General features: G+C 48.5%; 8 protein-coding genes across 8 annotated transcripts; 7 read left to right on the top strand and 1 right to left on the bottom strand.

Moving 5' to 3' along the window:
* Window positions 1-862: 862 nt before the first annotated feature.
* On the top strand, window positions 863-4,284 carry F5B22DRAFT_154481 (uncharacterized protein). The gene is made up of 3 exons (XM_047969179.1): window positions 863-3,339; window positions 3,397-3,800; window positions 3,863-4,284. The coding sequence occupies exons 1-3, from the start codon at window positions 1,280-1,282 to the stop codon at window positions 4,129-4,131; spliced, it is 2,733 nt and encodes a 910-aa protein (XP_047835716.1). The 5' UTR covers window positions 863-1,279; the 3' UTR covers window positions 4,132-4,284.
* Window positions 4,285-5,491: 1,207 nt separating this feature from the next.
* On the bottom strand, window positions 5,492-7,378 carry F5B22DRAFT_632855 (membrane-bound O-acyltransferase domain-containing protein 1; the record flags this gene model as incomplete). Its single annotated transcript, XM_047976750.1, has 5 exons — window positions 5,492-5,958; window positions 6,009-7,030; window positions 7,092-7,191; window positions 7,260-7,304; window positions 7,357-7,378. 5 exons carry the CDS (start codon window positions 7,376-7,378, stop codon window positions 5,492-5,494), a joined length of 1,656 nt encoding a protein of 551 aa, XP_047835715.1.
* Window positions 7,379-8,257: 879 nt separating this feature from the next.
* F5B22DRAFT_154332 (derlin-2) lies at window positions 8,258-9,702 on the top strand. Its single transcript, XM_047969177.1, has 2 exons — window positions 8,258-8,900; window positions 8,987-9,702. Exons 1-2 carry the CDS (start codon window positions 8,721-8,723, stop codon window positions 9,545-9,547), a joined length of 741 nt encoding a protein of 246 aa, XP_047835714.1. The 5' UTR covers window positions 8,258-8,720; the 3' UTR covers window positions 9,548-9,702.
* Window positions 9,703-10,168: 466 nt separating this feature from the next.
* On the top strand, window positions 10,169-11,198 carry F5B22DRAFT_154324 (Acireductone dioxygenase ARD family). The gene is made up of 4 exons (XM_047969176.1): window positions 10,169-10,305; window positions 10,446-10,757; window positions 10,934-10,993; window positions 11,073-11,198. Exons 1-4 carry the CDS (start codon window positions 10,276-10,278, stop codon window positions 11,187-11,189), a joined length of 519 nt encoding a protein of 172 aa, XP_047835713.1. The 5' UTR covers window positions 10,169-10,275; the 3' UTR covers window positions 11,190-11,198.
* A 533-nt stretch (window positions 11,199-11,731) lies between these two features.
* On the top strand, window positions 11,732-12,859 carry F5B22DRAFT_641498 (uncharacterized protein; the record flags this gene model as incomplete). The annotated part of the gene is made up of 2 exons (XM_047977994.1): window positions 11,732-11,866; window positions 11,924-12,859. The coding sequence occupies 2 exons, from the start codon at window positions 11,732-11,734 to the stop codon at window positions 12,857-12,859; spliced, it is 1,071 nt and encodes a 356-aa protein (XP_047835712.1).
* An 876-nt stretch (window positions 12,860-13,735) lies between these two features.
* On the top strand, window positions 13,736-16,105 carry F5B22DRAFT_585421 (uncharacterized protein). The gene is made up of 4 exons (XM_047973495.1): window positions 13,736-14,460; window positions 14,519-14,609; window positions 14,679-15,047; window positions 15,100-16,105. The coding sequence occupies exons 1-4, from the start codon at window positions 14,188-14,190 to the stop codon at window positions 15,537-15,539; spliced, it is 1,173 nt and encodes a 390-aa protein (XP_047835711.1). The 5' UTR covers window positions 13,736-14,187; the 3' UTR covers window positions 15,540-16,105.
* Window positions 16,106-16,297: 192 nt separating this feature from the next.
* Window positions 16,298-17,752, top strand: F5B22DRAFT_585419 (histone-fold-containing protein). The gene is made up of 3 exons (XM_047973494.1): window positions 16,298-16,854; window positions 16,930-17,054; window positions 17,131-17,752. The coding sequence occupies exons 1-3, from the start codon at window positions 16,797-16,799 to the stop codon at window positions 17,344-17,346; spliced, it is 399 nt and encodes a 132-aa protein (XP_047835710.1). The 5' UTR covers window positions 16,298-16,796; the 3' UTR covers window positions 17,347-17,752.
* A 598-nt stretch (window positions 17,753-18,350) lies between these two features.
* On the top strand, window positions 18,351-19,137 carry F5B22DRAFT_154244 (uncharacterized protein). The gene is made up of 2 exons (XM_047969174.1): window positions 18,351-18,822; window positions 18,945-19,137. Exons 1-2 carry the CDS (start codon window positions 18,472-18,474, stop codon window positions 19,095-19,097), a joined length of 504 nt encoding a protein of 167 aa, XP_047835709.1. The 5' UTR covers window positions 18,351-18,471; the 3' UTR covers window positions 19,098-19,137.
* Window positions 19,138-19,171: the final 34 nt, after the last annotated feature.

Raw genomic sequence — 19,171 nt, 5'->3', positions numbered from 1 at the left:
GGTATGAACCTCAAGTGGGGGTCAGAAAGAGAATACTTTCATGCGATTGGCTCTATCTCTCACCACTCCGTTGTTCTCGCTCTCATTTCAGTCTTGCAGTAGAAGCTGCAGGCCAACGGGTCTAGCTTCCGCTTGATCCATGAAATCCTTGCACTTTGCTCGCCGTTCGCTTCAACCACCAAAGACAGAGGATACCTCAAAGAAAAAAAAATAGCGACCTGCATACATGAAATGGATATTAGATGGGCACCTGGCTACGTATTGGCGTCTATATACATAACATATAATCATCAGGTTTGTTCCAATGTTTCACCCTCTCTAGCACTTGCTCTTAGTAGCGTACGTACCCGCCTCCCCATGGCGAGAGATCATCTCTACCTAGTAATAGTCACGATACCTAAGGCTAGGATACGGAAGAGCCCAGCGCTGGTACTCGCTTCTTAGTTTCTCCCAACCCTGGCAATATGTCAGCCTCTCTTCGCCAAGGTCTACCTGTGCCCCGGTCTAGCCTGTCTTCTATGGGACGAACATGCGCATGTAGTGTACAGTCCCTTACCCTAGCCACAGACTGTTACTCCTTTTAGGTTGCATGGCCCGCCAGCCAGCCAGCAGTCAAAATCCTCTGCCCTAAGCCAATCGATCAATAGTCGCGGCTTTGACTTAATTCAAGAAACCATTCCTACCCTCCTGTCTATCGTTAAGCATCTTTTGCTTGTCATTCACTCATTTATTTCCTTTCGAACCCGGTGGGCGTGTGGCCTTAGCATTAGGATATATGTGCTAAGTCGACATTATTGAATCTTCTATAATCGGCTGTCCTGCCAATCTCCAACTTTGGCTTCACCCAATAACCTATATTTCATGCGAACGGCCACACCTTCATTGTCTGCCTTCCTAATCCAGGCTCAGTCCTGAGCTTTCGACCTTTTTTCTTTCTTTTACTCTTCCTTACTCTCGCTCTCATACCTCTTTTTATGATTTAGGATAATTCACTTCTTTCGTCAAATTTAATATTATCTATTCTAATATCACGAAACGACTTTGGGACACTATCGCCGACAGCCAGGATTTCATTCAAAACTCTCGCATTACCGACTCCACATGATTGCTTAGGGACAGGGTCAAGAGCTGCGAACACGTTCATTGCCTGTATGCAGCTCGAACATTCGCATGACGTGCCATGGCCATGATGAGATTTCCACTTTTATCAAACTAATATAACAAAAATCCAAGGCCGATTGTCATAGCTATAGCTACGGATCTGGTCTACTGTAGAACTATGTCATCATCATCATCATCCTCTTCGTCTCATTCGCAGAGGACACCTTTATATGAGAGGACAGACTCGGAAAAGAACAAATTGCAAATTCGTCTAGTCCCTTATACTCCTCCGAAGATAACAGCTGAAGAAACTGCATCACATGCTCCGGAACCAGAAACTCCCAGAAGCAATATTGCCTTTCAAAAAACCAATGACCGCACTAGCAATGCCTCGACATCGTACGGAAGGGAGAGATTCATAGGGTCTGCTTTATCGTCACCGGCATCGTCCTCGTCGCCTATCGTTTCTTCGACATGGGTCAAAGGCAAAGGCGTTTCGGAATCGAGGTTCGGGTCTGACTCGCCAGGCACTGAGCATCCTGCCCCACCACCCCCTGCTGTTCTGAGGACGTCTCACAGCAGTTTTATTAGACGTGTTAATGCGCCAACCCAACAGTCACAGGGCCAGCGCGACAATGGGCAAGCCTCATCTCCCACAACGGCGAAAGCTGCGCCTCGACGAGAAAGGGTCATCAGCGTTAACTCAGACAAGACTTTTTCTCTGTTAAAATCAAATACTCGAGTGTCGACCGGCTCCGAGTCTACAGCTCGATCGTACCTCAACTCTAATACCTCCTTCTTCAGTTCGCATGAAGAGACGTCGTTTGATGCGCCTACCGACGATCATCCCAGCTCTCTGTTCAGTTCACTGCCCGAGCGCAGCGTCTCGCCCTCATCTTCAGCTGCTGCAGCTACGCCAACAAAACCCAACGAGGATAACTATACTTCGTCTCCCTGGAATTATCGTATGATTGGTGGACTACGCAAAGTACCAATAACTCCAGAGCCGAAAGCCAAGGGAAAGGAGAAGGAACCTGTCACAAAACTTCCAGCATTACAGGAAACAACAAACGCACCCTGTGTGCCTTATATCCCTCTCACTCAAAAATCGTCTTTCGTTACCGAACTTAGCGACTCTACTTCGGAGGAGACCACTAATTACCAGATCATTGGTCGTAGCTCGCCTCCTTTACCGGATTCCGATAGCATCGACGTACCGCCGTCGTCAAGTAGTTCGAACTATCAATTACTTGGAGGACAATCATCTACCCACCAGTCGATCAACTCATCCCCTGCACGCGGACACGCAGTCCTAGACACTCCGGGCAGCAAGAATTACATAGTACACGGCAATTCCTATCCTGCATCTGAACAAATCTCGCTCGACACACCAGGGAGCAGGAATTTCATCGTCCATGACAACATCACTCCATCACCTTCGGTCTATTCGGATACTCGAGGACCTCGCGAGCAAACATCCTTCGATAGCTTCCGACGACAAGTCAAAGAAACTTACTCTCAAGAAAGCCTTGTCATTCCACCGTTAAGACCACACAAGAGATCGTCTTCGGAGAACCTGTACTTGAAACGAGCCTCCAAGGAGAACGCACACGGGCGAGCGAACTCGTTTTCGTCAATATCCAGCGTCTTGACACAGGATAGTGGACCAAACGTCGTTCGTCTGGGATATACACCGCCATCTACCTCGTCTGTACGGAAGGCTTTATGGACTGGCCGAAACAGCAGTGGACTACCAAAATTACGGATGGACAAGCATCAATGGAGCTCACAACTCTCTACCGTAATGTCTGAGTACGAGGGTAGTGATCGTGGCTCTCGCCTAACTTCTCATGGCTCGGCAGGCGAACGGGGCAGTAGTGCCCTTGGCAGTCGAGGTAGCAGAAATATTCAGAGCATCTCGTCTTCTATTTTCGATAATCTGGAGACAACCCAGGTAATACCCCAAACACACTCTCGATCAGGTTCACTCGACCGACCGGGTGCGGCCTTCATGCGAGGCGCGAGGGAACTTCCGAGCCCACCAGCTCCCACAGTCAGGGATCATGATGAACACGGCGATGGGCTGGCAGATTTGCAACATATGCATCAACTTCAGAGCAAATCTTCTCGGACTCGGCTCGGATTTCTCTCTCGACAATCGTCTGACCGAAGTTTGCGCTCCTCGACCAGCTCCCGAAGCGGCAGTCTTACATCCAACTCTCTTCCGACTTGGGCAAGGTACTTAAAACGCCTATAGAGTAATGTGTGATAACGGTCAGTGCTAATAAGTCACAGGTTGTATTACGGAAGTGGCGAGAGACGTTGGCTTGCTTCACCGTCAATAATATCCGAAGGTGATGATAATCGCCCGCCTAGCTCGTGGGTCCCAGGTGGCTCTCCTGCCCCAGAACAATTTCATCAAGATATACGGAACCCCCGCCGGCGACCAAGGGAACCCTCAAACGACGGCCCGCAGCCCATTTTGGTAGATACGACGACGCCAGTGTTTGGAAATATTCGTCGAGGACTGAAGAAAAAGACGTCTAGTATTTGGTCACCTCATCTTCGACCAGATAATCGGTTCAGCCGCTACAGTATATGGCAGCCCCCGTCAGACACCTGGTCTACCGAGAATCGTATACTAGGACGGCGCAATATTCAAGTTGTGCTGTTTGTTTTTGGTTTCATTTTCCCTTTCGGTAAGCTACAACTGAAAATGTGCGGCATGGGTCGGGAGAGCTAACTAGTCATATTAACTTAGCCTGGATGATTGCGGGCCTCCTGCCATTACCTCCTAATCCTCGTTTAGATATGGAGGAAGTAGGCACAAGTACTACACAGCTTCAACCGCCGAATGAATTTGGGCGTGGGCCAGTGTATAGCCGGGTTGCCCTGGCTGATGAAACGTCATACCAGAGCGCACGGTGGTGGAGACACCTGAACCGTTATATGTCCATCTTCGGCATATTAATTCTAGGCGCCATCGTTGCACTCGTAGTGGTCGGAGTCAAGCAAGGATGGGGAAAATGACGATGGAATATCAACACGCCGGCACCCCCGATTGACTTTAACTCTCACACTCATTCCGACTCATGTTATCCTCTAATGATATTTTACTTTCGACAAGAAACCCGGGACAACCGATGCCTTTCCCTTTTACGAATATGATTACTAATGACGAATTTTACGAGAAATGCCGTTGAGACTTCCAACGGACTCGAATACATAGAAATGATCATCCTGCACTCTGTACCAGGATGCCAGCATTACTCACGCTCTACGCCATTTCACGCCCTTCTATTGCTCAAGGAGAGCATCATATGACATGATTGTCCGATGCCCACGATTCATACTTATGTTCCTTGCCTCCACACCAGGAATTCTCACTACATCAGAGGGATCCTTTTTTGTTTATTTTCTCGAATCCCACGTTCAACTGTTTCGAAACGACTAATCTGTACACTACGGCCTTTACAATCTGTGCCATGCATTAACGCATGCTTCCCTTTCTCCTTGCAACTTGCAAGATCTACTCATATTCTTTTTACACAACTTGATCGAACTGTACCAATTACGGGCTTGGAATGACGCACAATGGGATCCATGAGATTTACGGTTCACGGCATAGTAACCGAAACCCCACGAACCCCGGCGTCTTTGGGCTTTTAAAAGACTTCATTACCTCTTTGTTCTGCATCAGCGACCAATAGACACGCTTGCATCCACGAGAATACGATACCCGGCGTATATTTGACTTTCTGCATTCCGATGCTCATCCATTTTGAGGAGGAACTTAATGCCTCGGGGTCCAACGGAACCCAACTAGGAATTTTTGGTTTTATGTTACAGCGAGCAAAGGAGAAGTTGCTCGGTGGGGAGATCGATCTATTTATTAGTTCTTGAAATTATATTGGGCTGTTTGTCGTTGAATGGACGAGAGATTACATTGCTACAAGAGATGCTGGACAAGATACTTATCTCGAGTTGGATACTACTCCCCGATTTTGAAAATGCCTACATGAATTAAGAAAAATTGCAGCCCACGTGCAACTTATTCGTACCTGTTCGTTCATTTTGCGACTAGAACCCGTAGTTGTGGGCTCGTTGGGGGCCATCGTCATTGATGTTGCTGCAGTCAGTTGATATCATGTAATTTGATAGTGCGATTATATCCAGAGACGGCAAAGCACGCGCGTTAATGCACACTCTACTGATAACATCATGTCTACATTTCTTGTTCTTGTTTAAACAACTAGAAAAAAACTCTATATCTTTTTTTAAGTCCCCCGAGCGCCACGCAAAAACCGTCGAATCTAAAGATCTCCAATCCATCCTCCAGAAAAATTTACCCTCCGTAACCCGTTTCCCGTTAGCCGTTATCTGTTACCCATCATTTCGCTTTCTTCTTCTGAGGAGCTCTTTGATTAAGGTCCTGCTTTGCCTTTTCAATTTCGGCGTGGATCTCTCCTATAGCTTCGTTGATGTCCTTACCGGGGTCGGCGCTAAGACCGAGAACTGGCTCCGGTCGGGTCCCATTTATACTCTCTGTGCTAGCCGTGCGGGTCAAACGACCTGCTGTGGATGTGCCTGACTTCTCCTCAAGCATCTTCCGCAGGTGCACTTTAGCGGGAGAGGCAAAGAAGCCCAGAGTAGCAAACGTTGTGATGACAGCATAAAAGTTGACACGGGACCATACTTGGATAGATTCTTTCAGCCCGAGAATGATGAAGGGTGCGACAACGAAAGAGAAGGTGGTCTGAGTAGCGAGCCAAGAGGCAAAGTCGTAGTACTTTTTGCTTGGCAAGGGCTTCTGTGTTGTGGGATCAAGGAAGAAAGGGCGTATATTGCGACGGTAATCTGAGGCTCGTTAGCGCGATCATAACATGAGTTATGTATACTTGACTTACGTTTTGCAGCAGTTTGTACAAAGCTTGCGAGGACAAAGGCAAGATAGTATCCGGGGTAGAACCCATGCCAAAAAGCGCTGGTAACGAACGTAGCCATACTTGCGCGGAAACCAGGCTTCCTATTCCGAGGCGTAACGCGCAGATAAATATAATATCGCAGCCATTTATTAGTGTTCATGTTCCAATTCTCAAGGTACGCCCGGCTGTTCTGGGCAGATTCCACTCCCCAAGGGTTGATGTTTTGCAAACGGTTCCAAGATACCCTTCCTGTGGTGGGGTCGATGCCGTTGTAGCCCAGTCCAGCGAGGATACACGAACCTTCTGCCAGAAACCACACGCCATAGTACTTCGTACGTGCTGTGAAGCCAACCATGTGAAGGATAAATACACGACGAAGGAAGCTGTACGTCATATAGCGGTCGGAGAAGAGAACATCTGGGCTATACCACTTGCCCAAATTCATGAATATCAGGATCCACAGCAGCCCACATATCATCTTCCATGTAGCCGGAGTGCCGCTCCTTGGGATTTTGCGTTTCTTCCGAGTTGGGGCCTTTTTCGCAGGGTCTACCGTTGCAGGCGCATCGAACATGGAGCAGTCAATCCAGCCTCGATATTCATTGTAGTCAAACGCCGGCCCAGCAAATAGAGAGGGAAAGAACAGCACATAGCCTGCGTAATCTAAGAACCCAGGGAGTTCGATGATTCGTCGGTCTTTTTGATGATCGCTGAGCTGGTCCTCAGGTAGGGTACCATCAAAGACGTTCCAAGCGAACGCGGACAGCTTCATCACCAGGACCATCTGCGCTCCGGTGATGTCAACAGCGGATGGGTTGTTGGCGAATTGACGAGAGAGCTGATTAACAGCCATATGGCCCATCAGAAAGACAAAAGCGATCCATGGCATGTATGGAGACGTTCGCAGGTAGGAGGCAAGCCCGTATGTCACCGCTGAGGATATAAGTAGTGTTCGGACGCCGGCCCATAGCGAGTATAGCCCAACAAGGTAAAAGAGACCACCACTATCAAGGATACGGGTCAGTGTGACTTTCTGGTTGTTCGTTAACCCTGGGCTCTCCATACCTGATAATGAACAAGTTCTTGTAGTCTGGGCGTCCATCGGGAATTCGTTTCAAAAGGCCTGCAAGAGGGTAGGAGAGCAAGAACGAGAAGATAAGCTTCACTGTTTCGGCGCATAATCATCAGTCCAGAGCTGGGAGAGAGAGTTGAAAAGCGGGGGAGAGGATGTACACTCATCTGGAGAAGCCCCAACAGCTCCAGCTAGTAATTCGAAAGCTAGAGGAATATTAGCTTGAATTCGTCTCAAGTGTAATGCGATGATCCCTACGTTTATTTATGAAGGGCAGCATTGTATCGACAGGCTGTGTTTCCTCTGCACAAGTAGGTACGTTCGTCGAAGCCTCAAGTTGTCAAGAGAAAGCAGACAAGAGTACCGTAAATGGTGGAGTCAGGTAAAGGAATCATAGGGAGAATAGCATCGTAGACTAATCCACCTAGCCAGGTAGCTACGGTTGTCGACCCCAAGGAGTGATTAGGAACCAGTGTGCCGGCGTGAGACAGACTTGAGGGTCAGAGAGGGCTGAAGAAGCTATAATTTTGGTAACATTCTATATTTTTGCGCGATGCAGGCCCCGAGCTAAGAAGCTACTAGCTTGTTGGTGCTTGTGGTTGATGTCATATGGGATCCCGCCCGATCGGCCACCCACCCACCACTGACCAGAGACCCTTGCTCAACTGACCTATGAAATCAGCACGGGTCAAGGGCCATGTGGGCAAAATAGTGGCTGGTGCCCAACTTGGGTTCCCTATCCCATGATTCTGCCTATATATCTACTATGGATGTACATTATGTAGGAAGGTATAATCAACATCTCATGTATCAAGAGTATTTGGATTTCCATCTTGTGACCACCCATTGGGAAGATTTGGGGGTTTATTGAGGCACACTGACCAAGGTGCACAAAGATGCTGTAACGCCGGACTTATCTGATAATTCCTGCACAAGGAACTGTCCATAGTGTACTAAGACATCGCCATCTACTACCTACGTACAAAGAGTGGAACAAAGAAGAATACGTACCATGTAGGTAGGTGCCTATGTGTTACACGCTTACAGAATACCTAGGTAGCCCACAACGTAGTGTTGGGGGTGATTTTGACAGCTGATTAGATAGCCGATAAGATAAGCCTAAGGGGGTAGTGATCTTGCCGTTGGCTTGATTATCCACCTACCTGACACTTATCTTCATCCTTATCTGAATCTGACCACTCTGGATTGAACTCATACTGTTTCAGTAGGTAGCATTTATAACAAATGACTACCTCATCGGTAACACCTACAAGGTAGGTAACGTAACCAACACCAAGGTTCTCAAGTACCTGGCCCCGGTTAGGCTAGTGTGATAAGGCCAGATTTATCTAAACTCCCGTCTGTCCCATATTTGGCAGGCGACTTCCTTACTCGGTAAGTGCGGAGGAGGGGACCCTACCTACCTACCTACCAACCATGATGCGCCGAGATGCCGACACTTAGACTTACAACTACAACCTACCAACAACCAGCACGACTTAAATGCTATTATTACTCCTGCATCCTCATTAACGACCTTTGCGCAACTATCTAGCATTCGACAGCTCTTGACTCTTCCTCTTAAGATTGATTACATCGGTTTCTATTCCTATCCGACCACCATGGATCAGATGATCGGCGATGGCGGCCGCAACCCGCTCGAGGCATGGTTTTGGGAAATGCCCATATGTACCCGTTGGTGGACTACCGCAACCGTGCTCACGAGCGCACTCGTCCAGTGCCAGATGGTCACGCCTTTTCAGCTATTCTACAGCGTCCGAACCGTTTTCAGCAAGGGAGAGGTACGCTACATACCCTGAATTACCTTACGCCCTGCCCTTCAGTAGTCATCCATCAAGTGCTAACCTGGCCTTTGGGGTGGCAATAGTATTGGCGGTTGTTTACAACATTCCTCTACTTCGGCCCCTTCTCGCTCGACCTTCTCTTCCATGTGTACTTCCTCCAACGATATTCCCGTCTTTTAGAGGAGTCGTCTGGTCGCTCTCCCGCCCACTTCTCTTGGCTGATGGTCTACTCAATGACATTTCTGATTGTCCTATCGCCGCTCGTTTCCATGCCCTTCCTTGGCCACCCACTGTCCTCGACATTAGTGTATATATGGTCGCGACGAAACCCTGATACCCGGCTAAGTTTCCTTGGGCTGTTGGTCTTCACTGCGCCGTATCTACCCTGGGTTTTGATGGGATTTAGTCTTGTTATGCACGGGTCCGTACCTAAGGATGAGATCATGGGTGTCGTCATTGGCCACATCTGGTATTTCTTCACCGACGTATACCCTCCCATGCACAATGGCTCTCGTCCGCTAGATCCGCCCATGTGGTGGCGTCGACTTTTCGAGGGACGGCAGAGAGGAGATACAGCCGATACCATCAACAATGAATTCGCTGTAGGTGGTGGACCTGAGCTGGCACCGGCAGACGTACGATGATGATGACAGTTATTAAGCATTGCTATTTTGGATTCCGTTTATGCATATCCTCATTACCTGGGCGTTAGGAAAGCGACTGCTACATTATGATGGATTTTGCGTGCATATCCCCTGCATGGGCATGAGAGGATTGGCGTTACTAGGATTGCCTTGGGCCCAAAATTTTTTTTACATTACTAGGCACGGCTTGTCTAGGTTCATCATTAGCACAAGAAAATAGAAGATTTCGCAAAGATACTTGTATTCGCACCAGTGAAGTTATGCCAGTTGCAAAGGATCTTCATACCGGCGATCTAGTACATAGCTGGCTTAGACTGGATAGATCTTCGAATACCCCCAAGGGTAGATACTACATCGGTAAATAAATTGATACCTATCAAAGCTTGACCCATCTTGAGACGTATCGTAACATTCTGCGCTGTCAAATTGAGGTTCCACGGCATGGTTAATGCCAGGCCATTGTCGTTCAGCCGAGTCGGGATGCTGACCAACCTCAATAGCGTGGAATGGCATGGCGCAATTCCTAACCCCACTATCCTAAAAACCCCGCGACGTCACCCTTCTAGATATTTCGTGACGTATAAATTTCTACCAGCCTAACGGTAATAGCTTCTAAGCAACATATTTGAAGAGAGCAGCGTTCGTTTTCATCTTCCATTAAGTTTTAAGTTGCTTTACAACAGCGTTAAGAACTCCATACCTTGCTAGCATTATTCCCAAAAAAAAAAATGCGGGCCTATTGGTACGACAATCTCGAAGTAAGTGCCTAACTTCTCCGGTTGTTGAAAAGGCACGCACTCATCAACGAGGCCCATATACACGACCGTTTCTTACCCTTTCCCTATCTTTGTCTTTGTCGGCTACTTCCACCGTGGCGTATACTAATCACCATTGATAGGGCGATCAACGCCTGCCGCATGATTCCGGTAGGGAAGTCAACGAGGATGAGCTGAAGAAGGTTGGCGTTTTGTATTATCGCATCCCGGAGCTGGCCGGTGTGGATGCTCTAGCTCGTGAACGCGACTATAAGAACCGTGACGAGATCACCGTCTCGCCTGCTAAGATGGGCGATGTCTACGAGCAGAAGGTCCGCATGTTCTTCGACGAGCATCTCCATGAGGACGAGGAGATCCGCTACATCCGCGATGGGAAGGGTTACTTTGATGTGCGCTCCAAAGGCGACGAATGGGTGCGCATTCAGCTTGAAAAGGTAAGCGTTTTTTCTTCCCCATGGTCTTTTGAGGAGGGCTCCAGGTTTTGGGGAATAGCAGCTTGTGCCTATAAAGAGCACGGGCTTGAAGTGATTGTCTATAAGGCGAGATCATCGCCAACCTTAGCCAGCGACCACACGGATCGGATTGGGGCTAATCGAGTGACTGATATTAGGATGATTTGATAATCCTTCCGGCTGGTATCTATCACAGGTTCACCACAGATGAAGACAACGTAGGTTGAACCCTTTATCCAAACAATCCATCAAGACATAGTGCCAATCTCAAAACAACCGCTTACATCTTGTCCTTAGTATATCCAAGCAATGCGCTTGTTCAAAGAGGAGCCCAAATGGACACCGTTGAACAGATCCAATGATCTAGATACAAATGAGTACCGTAAGGCTTACGTTTCCCAGTACGTGAACTAAGCGTAAGTCAGTAAGTAGTTAGCCGGGGGAGTAGGTGGGTGGCGGAGAAGAAGCTATCCGGTAGATTGACGAAGTATGAATTACTACGACGAATTTGTATAACTGATCGACTAGTCTCAGGAATGATAGTAAGCTGTATCGAATTGTGAATATGCTCCCCATCAGAAACAGGCCGTTAATCAATGTAGCAATCATCGTAATGGCTACTTCTTGCTCCCTTATATTCCTAGGTACTTAAGTATATAGATAGTCGAACAGGTCAAAACCAGCCACCGGAGAATTGTAACTGTCCATAGTCTAGTTTCCTTCACATCAACGGCCTTCATCCCCCTTCATATAATAGTACCAGGTAGATTGTGACGGTCACTCCAGTACCCCACATCAGTCAATTAAGCCTTGTTACCCGTTTATCAACTAGCACTCTCCAAATCAACTTCGCTACATCACGGTATCGGCGAGACTCGTCAGCTGTACTGCAAGAATGCCAGCCCTGAAAAAAATCGAAGCAGTCGTCCAGCATGATCATTCTATAACAGGGCGGAATGGACTCTAAATCAAATTCAGAGTTCGCTGCCGCGTCCCCCAGCAGCACCAGTGCCCAAAGAGGCAAGGTAGCTCTACCCCCGAGCTGTGAACCTCCCCCTCCAAATTCGCCGCGCAAGCAGCTCGTATGGATTGTAACGTATCCCAAATGCCTCATCCAAACGTAACAGCCGAGCTCATTGTAAGGATAGGTCTTTGGGGGAACCGGCCATATGGGCCGGTCACTAGTGAAGTGTGCACTCGCCCGTAACGATCTCGTGACCGACGTGGGACGTACGTTTGAGACGAGCCCCGAGTCGATGGATAGGGGCACACAGAATTGTCTTGGAATGCTGTGCGACGTCCGCGCACGGCAAAGCGTAGCAAGCGTCATCGAGAAGACTTTAGAGCGCTTCGGCCGCATTGATGTCATCGCCAACTGCAGCGGGTACGGTGTGATTGGGGCGTGCGAGGACCAGGACGAGCACGAGATCCGGAATCAGTTCGAGACCAACTTCATGGGTACGCTCCACATAATTCAGACCTCTCTTCCGTACTTTCGCTCTCAGGGCTCTGGTCGCTATCTCATCTTCAGCTCTACGAGTGGCGCCCTCGGCGTCCCCGGGCTGGGTCCGTATTGCGCGACTAAATATGCGGTTGAAGGCCTGATAGAAGCGATGTCGTATGAGATCGACTCATTCAACATCAAGGCAACGCTCGTCGAGCCGGGCCTCGTGCGTCGCGACGAGCCAGATTCCGTGGGGAACCCACTGCCGACCTGGGGTCACTTCCTCATCAAACCCGCGAGCGAGGCCTATGCCCACTCCTCGTCGCCGGCGCTACATGCGAAGCGCATGGTGCAGTGGCTCGGCGATCGACAGCCCACGAGCGCTGTGAAATGTGCCGAGCTGGTGTGGCAGCTGGGACACTGCTCTTATCCGCCGCTGCGTCTCGTGCTGGGAAGCTACGCCATCGAAAGCATTCGCGATCGCCTCCGATCAGTCACCGAAGAACTTGAGGATTGGAAACACTTGAATTATCCCGCGACTCTGGACGCGGAGACTGCACCGACCACCGAGGGCAAGAGCACTGAACGCGAGGAACCTATGGAAGATGTGGACACTGAAACACAAGAGCCTGCTACTTGATTCACGTATAAACGCTCAGATGGTTCTACATACTTGACTGGATGCCGTGGCATGCTCTGATTTCCTTGTCCTGGCTAGTAAGTAATCGAGAGCGCTGTACTACTGAATCGCTCTTCTAACAAATTTGGGACATGAGAAGTTGGATGAACTGGTCGCATCGCTATACATATCGTATTGCCCGCTTTTGGGTACTCTGACACTAAAGACACGTCTCGGGCGGACAACACGTCTCTATCAAACTTTCAAGGCTATCAGTTTTCCAAGGGTGTTTATCTAGTTCATGGTCTATTAATCATGTTAAGAGCTAAAAAACTTGCTTCCTCATACTTTGAGGTTTTGTTTCTACTGTATCATAAGCCGAAAGGGGTAGAACTATTCCCCTTGCAATATACATATCGGTCATATATTCTGGTTGTTGGCTTGATGGCTGAAAGGGAATCACTGGTAAACAACTGGTCTACAGCAACAATCCAGATACTATCTACAGGGCGTAACATGGATTGCAAAAGAGACATGAAGAAGTAAACATGAGACTGAGTATGCGCTTCTATTATTAAGTAACTTACCCTTAGATGATGGGAATCCGCGATTTTCAATCCAAACACTGAGCGGCATAGGGACCTATATTACAAACAATACCTTGTACTACTGTCTACCTATAGGCACATCTACCACACATAACGCTTAGGAACTCGATACCTAAGCTACTACCCAAGATGTACCTTACCTAGTAGGTAGTTAAATATCTCGCTATCTCCTACTGTATGTATGTATGCTATTTCCAGAGATACCAGTAGGTACCTAGGTAGTACCAAGTACGCAAGTCATGCCCTAATCCCCGTTGAGGCTTGGGCGGGTCTTTCCCCCTTGGCTCTGCCTTGGCACGGGCGACTCGTGTTCTAATTCCCCACTGACGAACCGCTAACCCTCATTGGAGCACTATACCTAGTCTCATCCATCCAGGCCACGGTCCCATGCAGATAGGTAGATGTTGGTGCCTCTCGACTCAAGCTGCAAATTAATTTTATCTCGATTAAAGCTCGACACCCCCGTCTGTTGACGCCCTCGCCTTTAGATCTTCTGGCACTCTCGACAGACAGAGGCTTTGTGCGACGACATCATCTGGGCTTGTCGCGACTTGTCTCAAACGCTGTGACCATCATATCTTCTTGCTCCGTGTTCACCTGTTATCTGCGCATCAATCTCACCGTCACCCTTCCCTGCCTCACACGACCACTCTTCTCTGCCACTTTCCCACCTACGCTAGACGACACCCCGATTGCGAAACGTTCGATTTGACAATTTGACGCCTACTGCCTACCGCAGCCATGTCGGACAAGAAGAATGAAGACTACGCAGTTGGCATGCCCGAGTCGGGTAGCCGGAGTCCCTTTGGGGGGGAGAAAGATCCGTTCATCCCACCGCGGCCTTCGAGAGTCGCTTCACATAACTCTCTCTCCTCACGCTTCGCCAAGATTGAGAACAACCCAACGGCATCGATTCTCGCCTACTGTTTTGCCTCCATTTCCATGACCGTGGTGAACAAATACGTTGTGTCCGGCTCGGAATGGAATCTCAACTTCTTCTACCTTGGTATTCAGGTAACAGAAACTCACTCTATCTCGTTCAAAATTGTTTGCTGATGCTCTCTGTGTACAGTCGTCAGTCTGTATCGCCACGATTCAAATCTTGAAGCAAATCGGTGTAATTACCAACTTGGCTCCCTTCGACGCAAACAAGGGCCGAAGATGTATGTTCTGAGCCCCTGGCTCATAAAGCTAATAAGCACGAGACTTGCCTTTTGCTAATGATGAAATAGGGTTTCCCGTCTCTCTCCTCCTTGTAGGTATGATCTACACGAGTACGAAGTCCCTGCAGTATCTCTCGGTTCCTGTGTATACTATTTTCAAGAACTTGACTATTATCGTCATCGCCTATGGTGAGGTTCTCTGGTTTGGGGGTAGTGTGACACCTCTTGCTCTTCTCTCCTTCGGCCTCATGGTTCTTAGCTCTGTCGTTGCTGCTTGGGCGGACACACGCTATGCCGGCCAGACTCTCGACGCTGCTGAGGCCCTTGCAACCCTGAATGCTGGATACGCTTGGATGGGTCTCAACGTTTTCTGCACTGCCTCCTACATTCTGAGCATGCGCAAGGTTATTAAAAGTATGAACTTTAAGGATTGGGACAGTAAGTTGAGCTCGGCACACTACGATCACCATTGCATGCTAACAGTTGATAGCCATGTTTTACAACAACTTGCTTACGATCCCCGTTCTTATTGTTTGCTCCTTGATCGCTGAAGATTGGTCTAGCGAGAACTTGGCCAAGAACTTCCCAGTGGAGACACGCAATTCCCTGTTCATTGGCATGATCTACTCTGGCCTTGGTGCCATTCTCATCTCTTATTGCTCGGCTTGGTGTATCCGTGTTACCTCATCCACCACTTATTCAATGGTTGGCGCTCTGAACAAGCTCCCTATTGCTGTTAGCGGTCTCATTTTCTTCGCGGCGCCTGTTACACTGGGAAGTGTTTCAGCTATCATTCTGGGCTTCATCAGTGGAATCATCTTCACGTGGTCCAAGATACGCCAATCAGAGTTGGCCAAGAACACACTTCCAGTAGCCCAACCTACCATGAGCGCCAGTTCCCAGAGCAATCGCGATGCGGCTAATTCCTAGAAGAGAAGGGACTCGTATACTTTACAAGCCTTGTGAATGCAGTGGTCTCTAGAGTCGACACTGGAATGGGCTCGAACGAATAGAAGGCTTTCTTATGAACAGATTCGTCACAAAACATTGGTTTTGCCGGCCTCTTTCCACGAGCTTTGGTGTATAATAATGGCTCGACTTGGGCCAGCATCTGATATGGGTTGCCTGTTTCTGGTATAGACTTTGTTTTTTTTTCTCAAGGAAATACTGATGAGCGGAGCTTCAAAGGATGGGAAATTCATTCATATACGTGGCGCATCAAGCGGGAAAACATACATATCAAGGGAGGCATAGCCTGGGTGCCCCGATAGCGTGCGTACATGTCGGCGCGATGGAATGAAGGGCAGCGCGATTCGCATTGTATGATTGTTGTATTAAGCATGACGCTAATAATATGATTCAAAATGTCTTATTTTGTCTACGCTATCTTAGAGGCGTTCGACGACAAGAGCACAAACTAGAGCAAGAAATAGAGCAATACTGATGCATACCGTAGGTAGCTAGGTATTATCACGATGTTGTACCAACAGGAAGTGCCCTAGGTACATATCAGATACATACGTATGTATGTGTGCTGCTTAATAATCATGTGCCTAGGTACCTTTCAATATGCAGTGGTTAGGGATATGGCCGTCCATGATTGGCTGTATCTCTTTGACAGGGATCTTAATTAAAAGTGGCTGGGAAAGTCGCGTCGCGGGGTTTACAACGCGATACCTAGTGCTCTGTCGCATGTCGAACTTCCTTACCAGCCACTTGCATTTTTCGCCCGTCCAATTTCGAGTCCCATACTACTTTACTTTGTACATTCCCATTCTTGGAACTTTCTGCCATTTCCCCCTTCTTCACTCTTGTCTTTGAGCCCATTTTTCATCTTCTCGGTTCTTTGATTGATTGACATGCATTCATGATTGATTAGTCCTGGATCGAACAAAGCAATAATCCCATCCTGCTGCCGATACTATTCATCGCTCTATCAACCTACACCAGCGCCAAACCAATCTCCGACCCACGCCCGGCCATTTGGATTGACCACTACGATCCGACTACGTTGAGCTTCTATCGTGCTTTTGACATAAGAATTACAATCTTCCTATTTTACGGTGCATATTCCGTGAGAGCTGAGAACGACCCAATCCCTTCATTGGTCTCGTTGCGAATCGAGCGCATCCGAGTGCCTCTGCGGGGCGGACATCTACGCTCTTTTGATTTCAGCGAGTATAAGCCATGGCTGGACGCGGACGTCCAAGAGCAAGGGCGCGTGGTGCTGCCAGCGCAAATAGACGTACGTACTCACACTCTACAAGAGTAACCTCCGTCGAGCCTTGATTTTCAGCATGCTAATCCAAAGGCACCACAGCGGGTGATCCACTCCCATATCCGAGAAAGAGAAGATATAGACCTGGTACAGTTGCACTGAAAGAAATTCGGCGGCTGCAAAATAGTACAGACCTGTTGATGAGGAAGTTACCATTCTCGAGAGTTGTAAGTTAACTCTTGCGATTGCGCTGCTGCGCATCTAAACCACCAAGAGCATAGCTGACGGGAGTTTGCCTCGCAGGTTCGTGAAATAGCTCTTAGTATACGGCCAAGAGATGAAGGTATGCGTTGGCAATCACAGGCCATATTAGCGCTCCAGGAGGCGGCCGAGGCCTTCCTTGTCCACCTATTCGAGGACTCGAATCTATGCGCTATACATGCGAAGCGCGTCACAATCATGCAAAAAGACATACAACTTGCAAGACGGATCCGTGGCGTCTGGGGTGGCATTGGCTAAATTGAAGCTCCCAGACAGCTCATCGCTGTCTTCAAGTCGGCTACCTACACTTCTGTCATAAGCTGGATAGGGAGATACTTGGAGCATTACTAATTTGTTCACCGGGACCCGACTACTGCCTGTTCAGTGTTGCGAGCTCTGGTAAGAATATGCCTACGTGTTATAATTATATACTACCCTCAGATGTAATTGACTGAGAGGAAGCAAAGATCAGCGGGCGTTCGGGTTGCATCTTTTTCAAGGACTATTGGCATTGTCCTGGATGGGGCCGGGCGAGGCTATAGTGGCATGTGTTTAAGAAGATACCAATGAACTAGTAAAAGTAATTCCAGTCGCATATATAATAACTCTTATCCTATGAATCTCTGGGCTATTGTTGTCTGTAAATCGATATGTTAGGTTATATGAGGTCTCCCCATGAATCTATGGCCTGTGGCATGGAATCTGCTACGAATCCAGAATAGAAATTGACTGAGAGGATTCAACCCATGCGTATGAATGATTCTTTACGGCGTCCCAACGGATGTAGAGTGTCATTCTTCTCGTATAGTATGCAGGCTCGCTGAGGAATAGGAGCTATCCCGAATCACGGTCAGTGACGTCAGCTAAATCCACTTAACCTCCTCCCTATTCCTTTACCAAATCCAGGAGCTCCGAACCCGAAGATTCCTTCGTAGCATAATTGATCGGCCTGCCTAGCTACAATAGCTAGTGTATATGTATGTAAATCGGAGGTTTTGCAGATCTCTTGAGAAAAATAGAATAAGACAGAGTACCGGGTTACACGAACCAACCACTCAGCTCACCAGCCTCATCTCTACTTACCTACTTCAGTCAATCCCGCCTCACCTCGTCAAGTCAATCCATCTCGTGGAGTCCTAATTCCATTCAATATCATAAAACGCCGAAAACAAAACCTTTTTTTTTTGTCACCGCATTTTCCTGCTCTAAGCCAAGTCCCCCCCCCCCTCCCTCCATCGGCTTCATTCTCCCATCTATCTCACTTCGCTCTCGCCAACAGCTTTGGCGCGGACGTAAATAGATAAGAGCTTACCTATTACATAATCGCCAAAGAAAGAAAAGCAAAAAGGAGAAGAAGAAGAAGAAGAAGAAGGGGAGAAAAAAATGTCCGCCCGCGTCTTTCAATCTACGGCAAGCCGTGTACTCACGCGGCAGCGCCAGCGGGTGCTGGCAGGCAGCTGCCTCGGACTCTCCGTGGGCACGGGCCTAGCGATGCGGTCGTCGCCGCGCATCCGCTTCGACAGTCCGGCCGCGGCTTCATCGCCATTCTCGACGTCGTCGCCCGCGCTCTCGGGGGCCCCGGGCCCCCGCGACACGAAAGAAGAGGTTCTGAACCCGGAGCTCATGAAGCAGCTCTCCGGGGGCAGCGTGACGGGCTTTCTCTTGGGCGTTCTCGTTAGTGTCTTCTCGCGGACGCTGGTGCTGCTTTTGGGCGTTGGGGTGGTTATTGTGCAGGTACGCTCCTTTCCTTCTCCCTCCACTGTAATTGCAAAATGTGGAAATATATACTTCTTTTTTGTCTCTTCATATTGGAGGCATTGAGAATGATGAGTCGATGCTAAGAACCAGCGAATTAGGTGGCAGCGCAATACGGTATTAATTTAGTAGATCAGCTACGCTTAAAGCAACGGCTGGGGAAGTCACGAGTACTAGCAGCTCTGGAGAAAGATCCGGCCTTTAAGCTCTCATTCGGCATATTCTTCGCTCTTTCTGCCTTTATGCAGTTCTAGACTGGAGCGCGCAAGATGCGAGAAGTCTATCTACTATATGTATATATACTCCGCTGTTAGACCAGGCCCAGAAA

This window comes from Xylaria bambusicola (genome assembly GCF_022495145.1).
Source record: "Xylaria bambusicola strain CBS 139988 unplaced genomic scaffold F5B22scaffold_2, whole genome shotgun sequence".
Taxonomy (NCBI): Eukaryota; Fungi; Ascomycota; class Sordariomycetes; order Xylariales; family Xylariaceae; genus Xylaria; species Xylaria bambusicola.
This window is presented reverse-complemented; position numbering and strand designations above follow the sequence as displayed.

Coding starts and splice junctions, on each gene's coding strand:
- F5B22DRAFT_154481 (XM_047969179.1), top strand. CDS start 1,280: ATGTCATCATCATCATCATCCTCTTCGTCTCATTCGCAGAGGACACCT. Junction 3,340..3,396: donor TCTCTTCCGACTTGGGCAAG/GTACTTAAAACG, acceptor AATAAGTCACAG/GTTGTATTACGGAAGTGGCG. Junction 3,801..3,862: donor TGGTTTCATTTTCCCTTTCG/GTAAGCTACAAC, acceptor ATATTAACTTAG/CCTGGATGATTGCGGGCCTC.
- F5B22DRAFT_154332 (XM_047969177.1), top strand. CDS start 8,721: ATGGATCAGATGATCGGCGATGGCGGCCGCAACCCGCTCGAGGCATGG. Junction 8,901..8,986: donor CCGTTTTCAGCAAGGGAGAG/GTACGCTACATA, acceptor GGGTGGCAATAG/TATTGGCGGTTGTTTACAAC.
- F5B22DRAFT_154324 (XM_047969176.1), top strand. CDS start 10,276: ATGCGGGCCTATTGGTACGACAATCTCGAA. Junction 10,306..10,445: donor ATTGGTACGACAATCTCGAA/GTAAGTGCCTAA, acceptor CACCATTGATAG/GGCGATCAACGCCTGCCGCA. Junction 10,758..10,933: donor TGCGCATTCAGCTTGAAAAG/GTAAGCGTTTTT, acceptor GACTGATATTAG/GATGATTTGATAATCCTTCC.
- F5B22DRAFT_585421 (XM_047973495.1), top strand. CDS start 14,188: ATGTCGGACAAGAAGAATGAAGACTACGCAGTTGGCATGCCCGAGTCG. Junction 14,461..14,518: donor TCTTCTACCTTGGTATTCAG/GTAACAGAAACT, acceptor CTCTGTGTACAG/TCGTCAGTCTGTATCGCCAC. Junction 14,610..14,678: donor CGCAAACAAGGGCCGAAGAT/GTATGTTCTGAG, acceptor ATGATGAAATAG/GGTTTCCCGTCTCTCTCCTC.
- F5B22DRAFT_585419 (XM_047973494.1), top strand. CDS start 16,797: ATGGCTGGACGCGGACGTCCAAGAGCAAGGGCGCGTGGTGCTGCCAGC. Junction 16,855..16,929: donor TGCTGCCAGCGCAAATAGAC/GTACGTACTCAC, acceptor AAGGCACCACAG/CGGGTGATCCACTCCCATAT. Junction 17,055..17,130: donor AGTTACCATTCTCGAGAGTT/GTAAGTTAACTC, acceptor TTTGCCTCGCAG/GTTCGTGAAATAGCTCTTAG.
- F5B22DRAFT_154244 (XM_047969174.1), top strand. CDS start 18,472: ATGTCCGCCCGCGTCTTTCAATCTACGGCAAGCCGTGTACTCACGCGG. Junction 18,823..18,944: donor TTGGGGTGGTTATTGTGCAG/GTACGCTCCTTT, acceptor CCAGCGAATTAG/GTGGCAGCGCAATACGGTAT.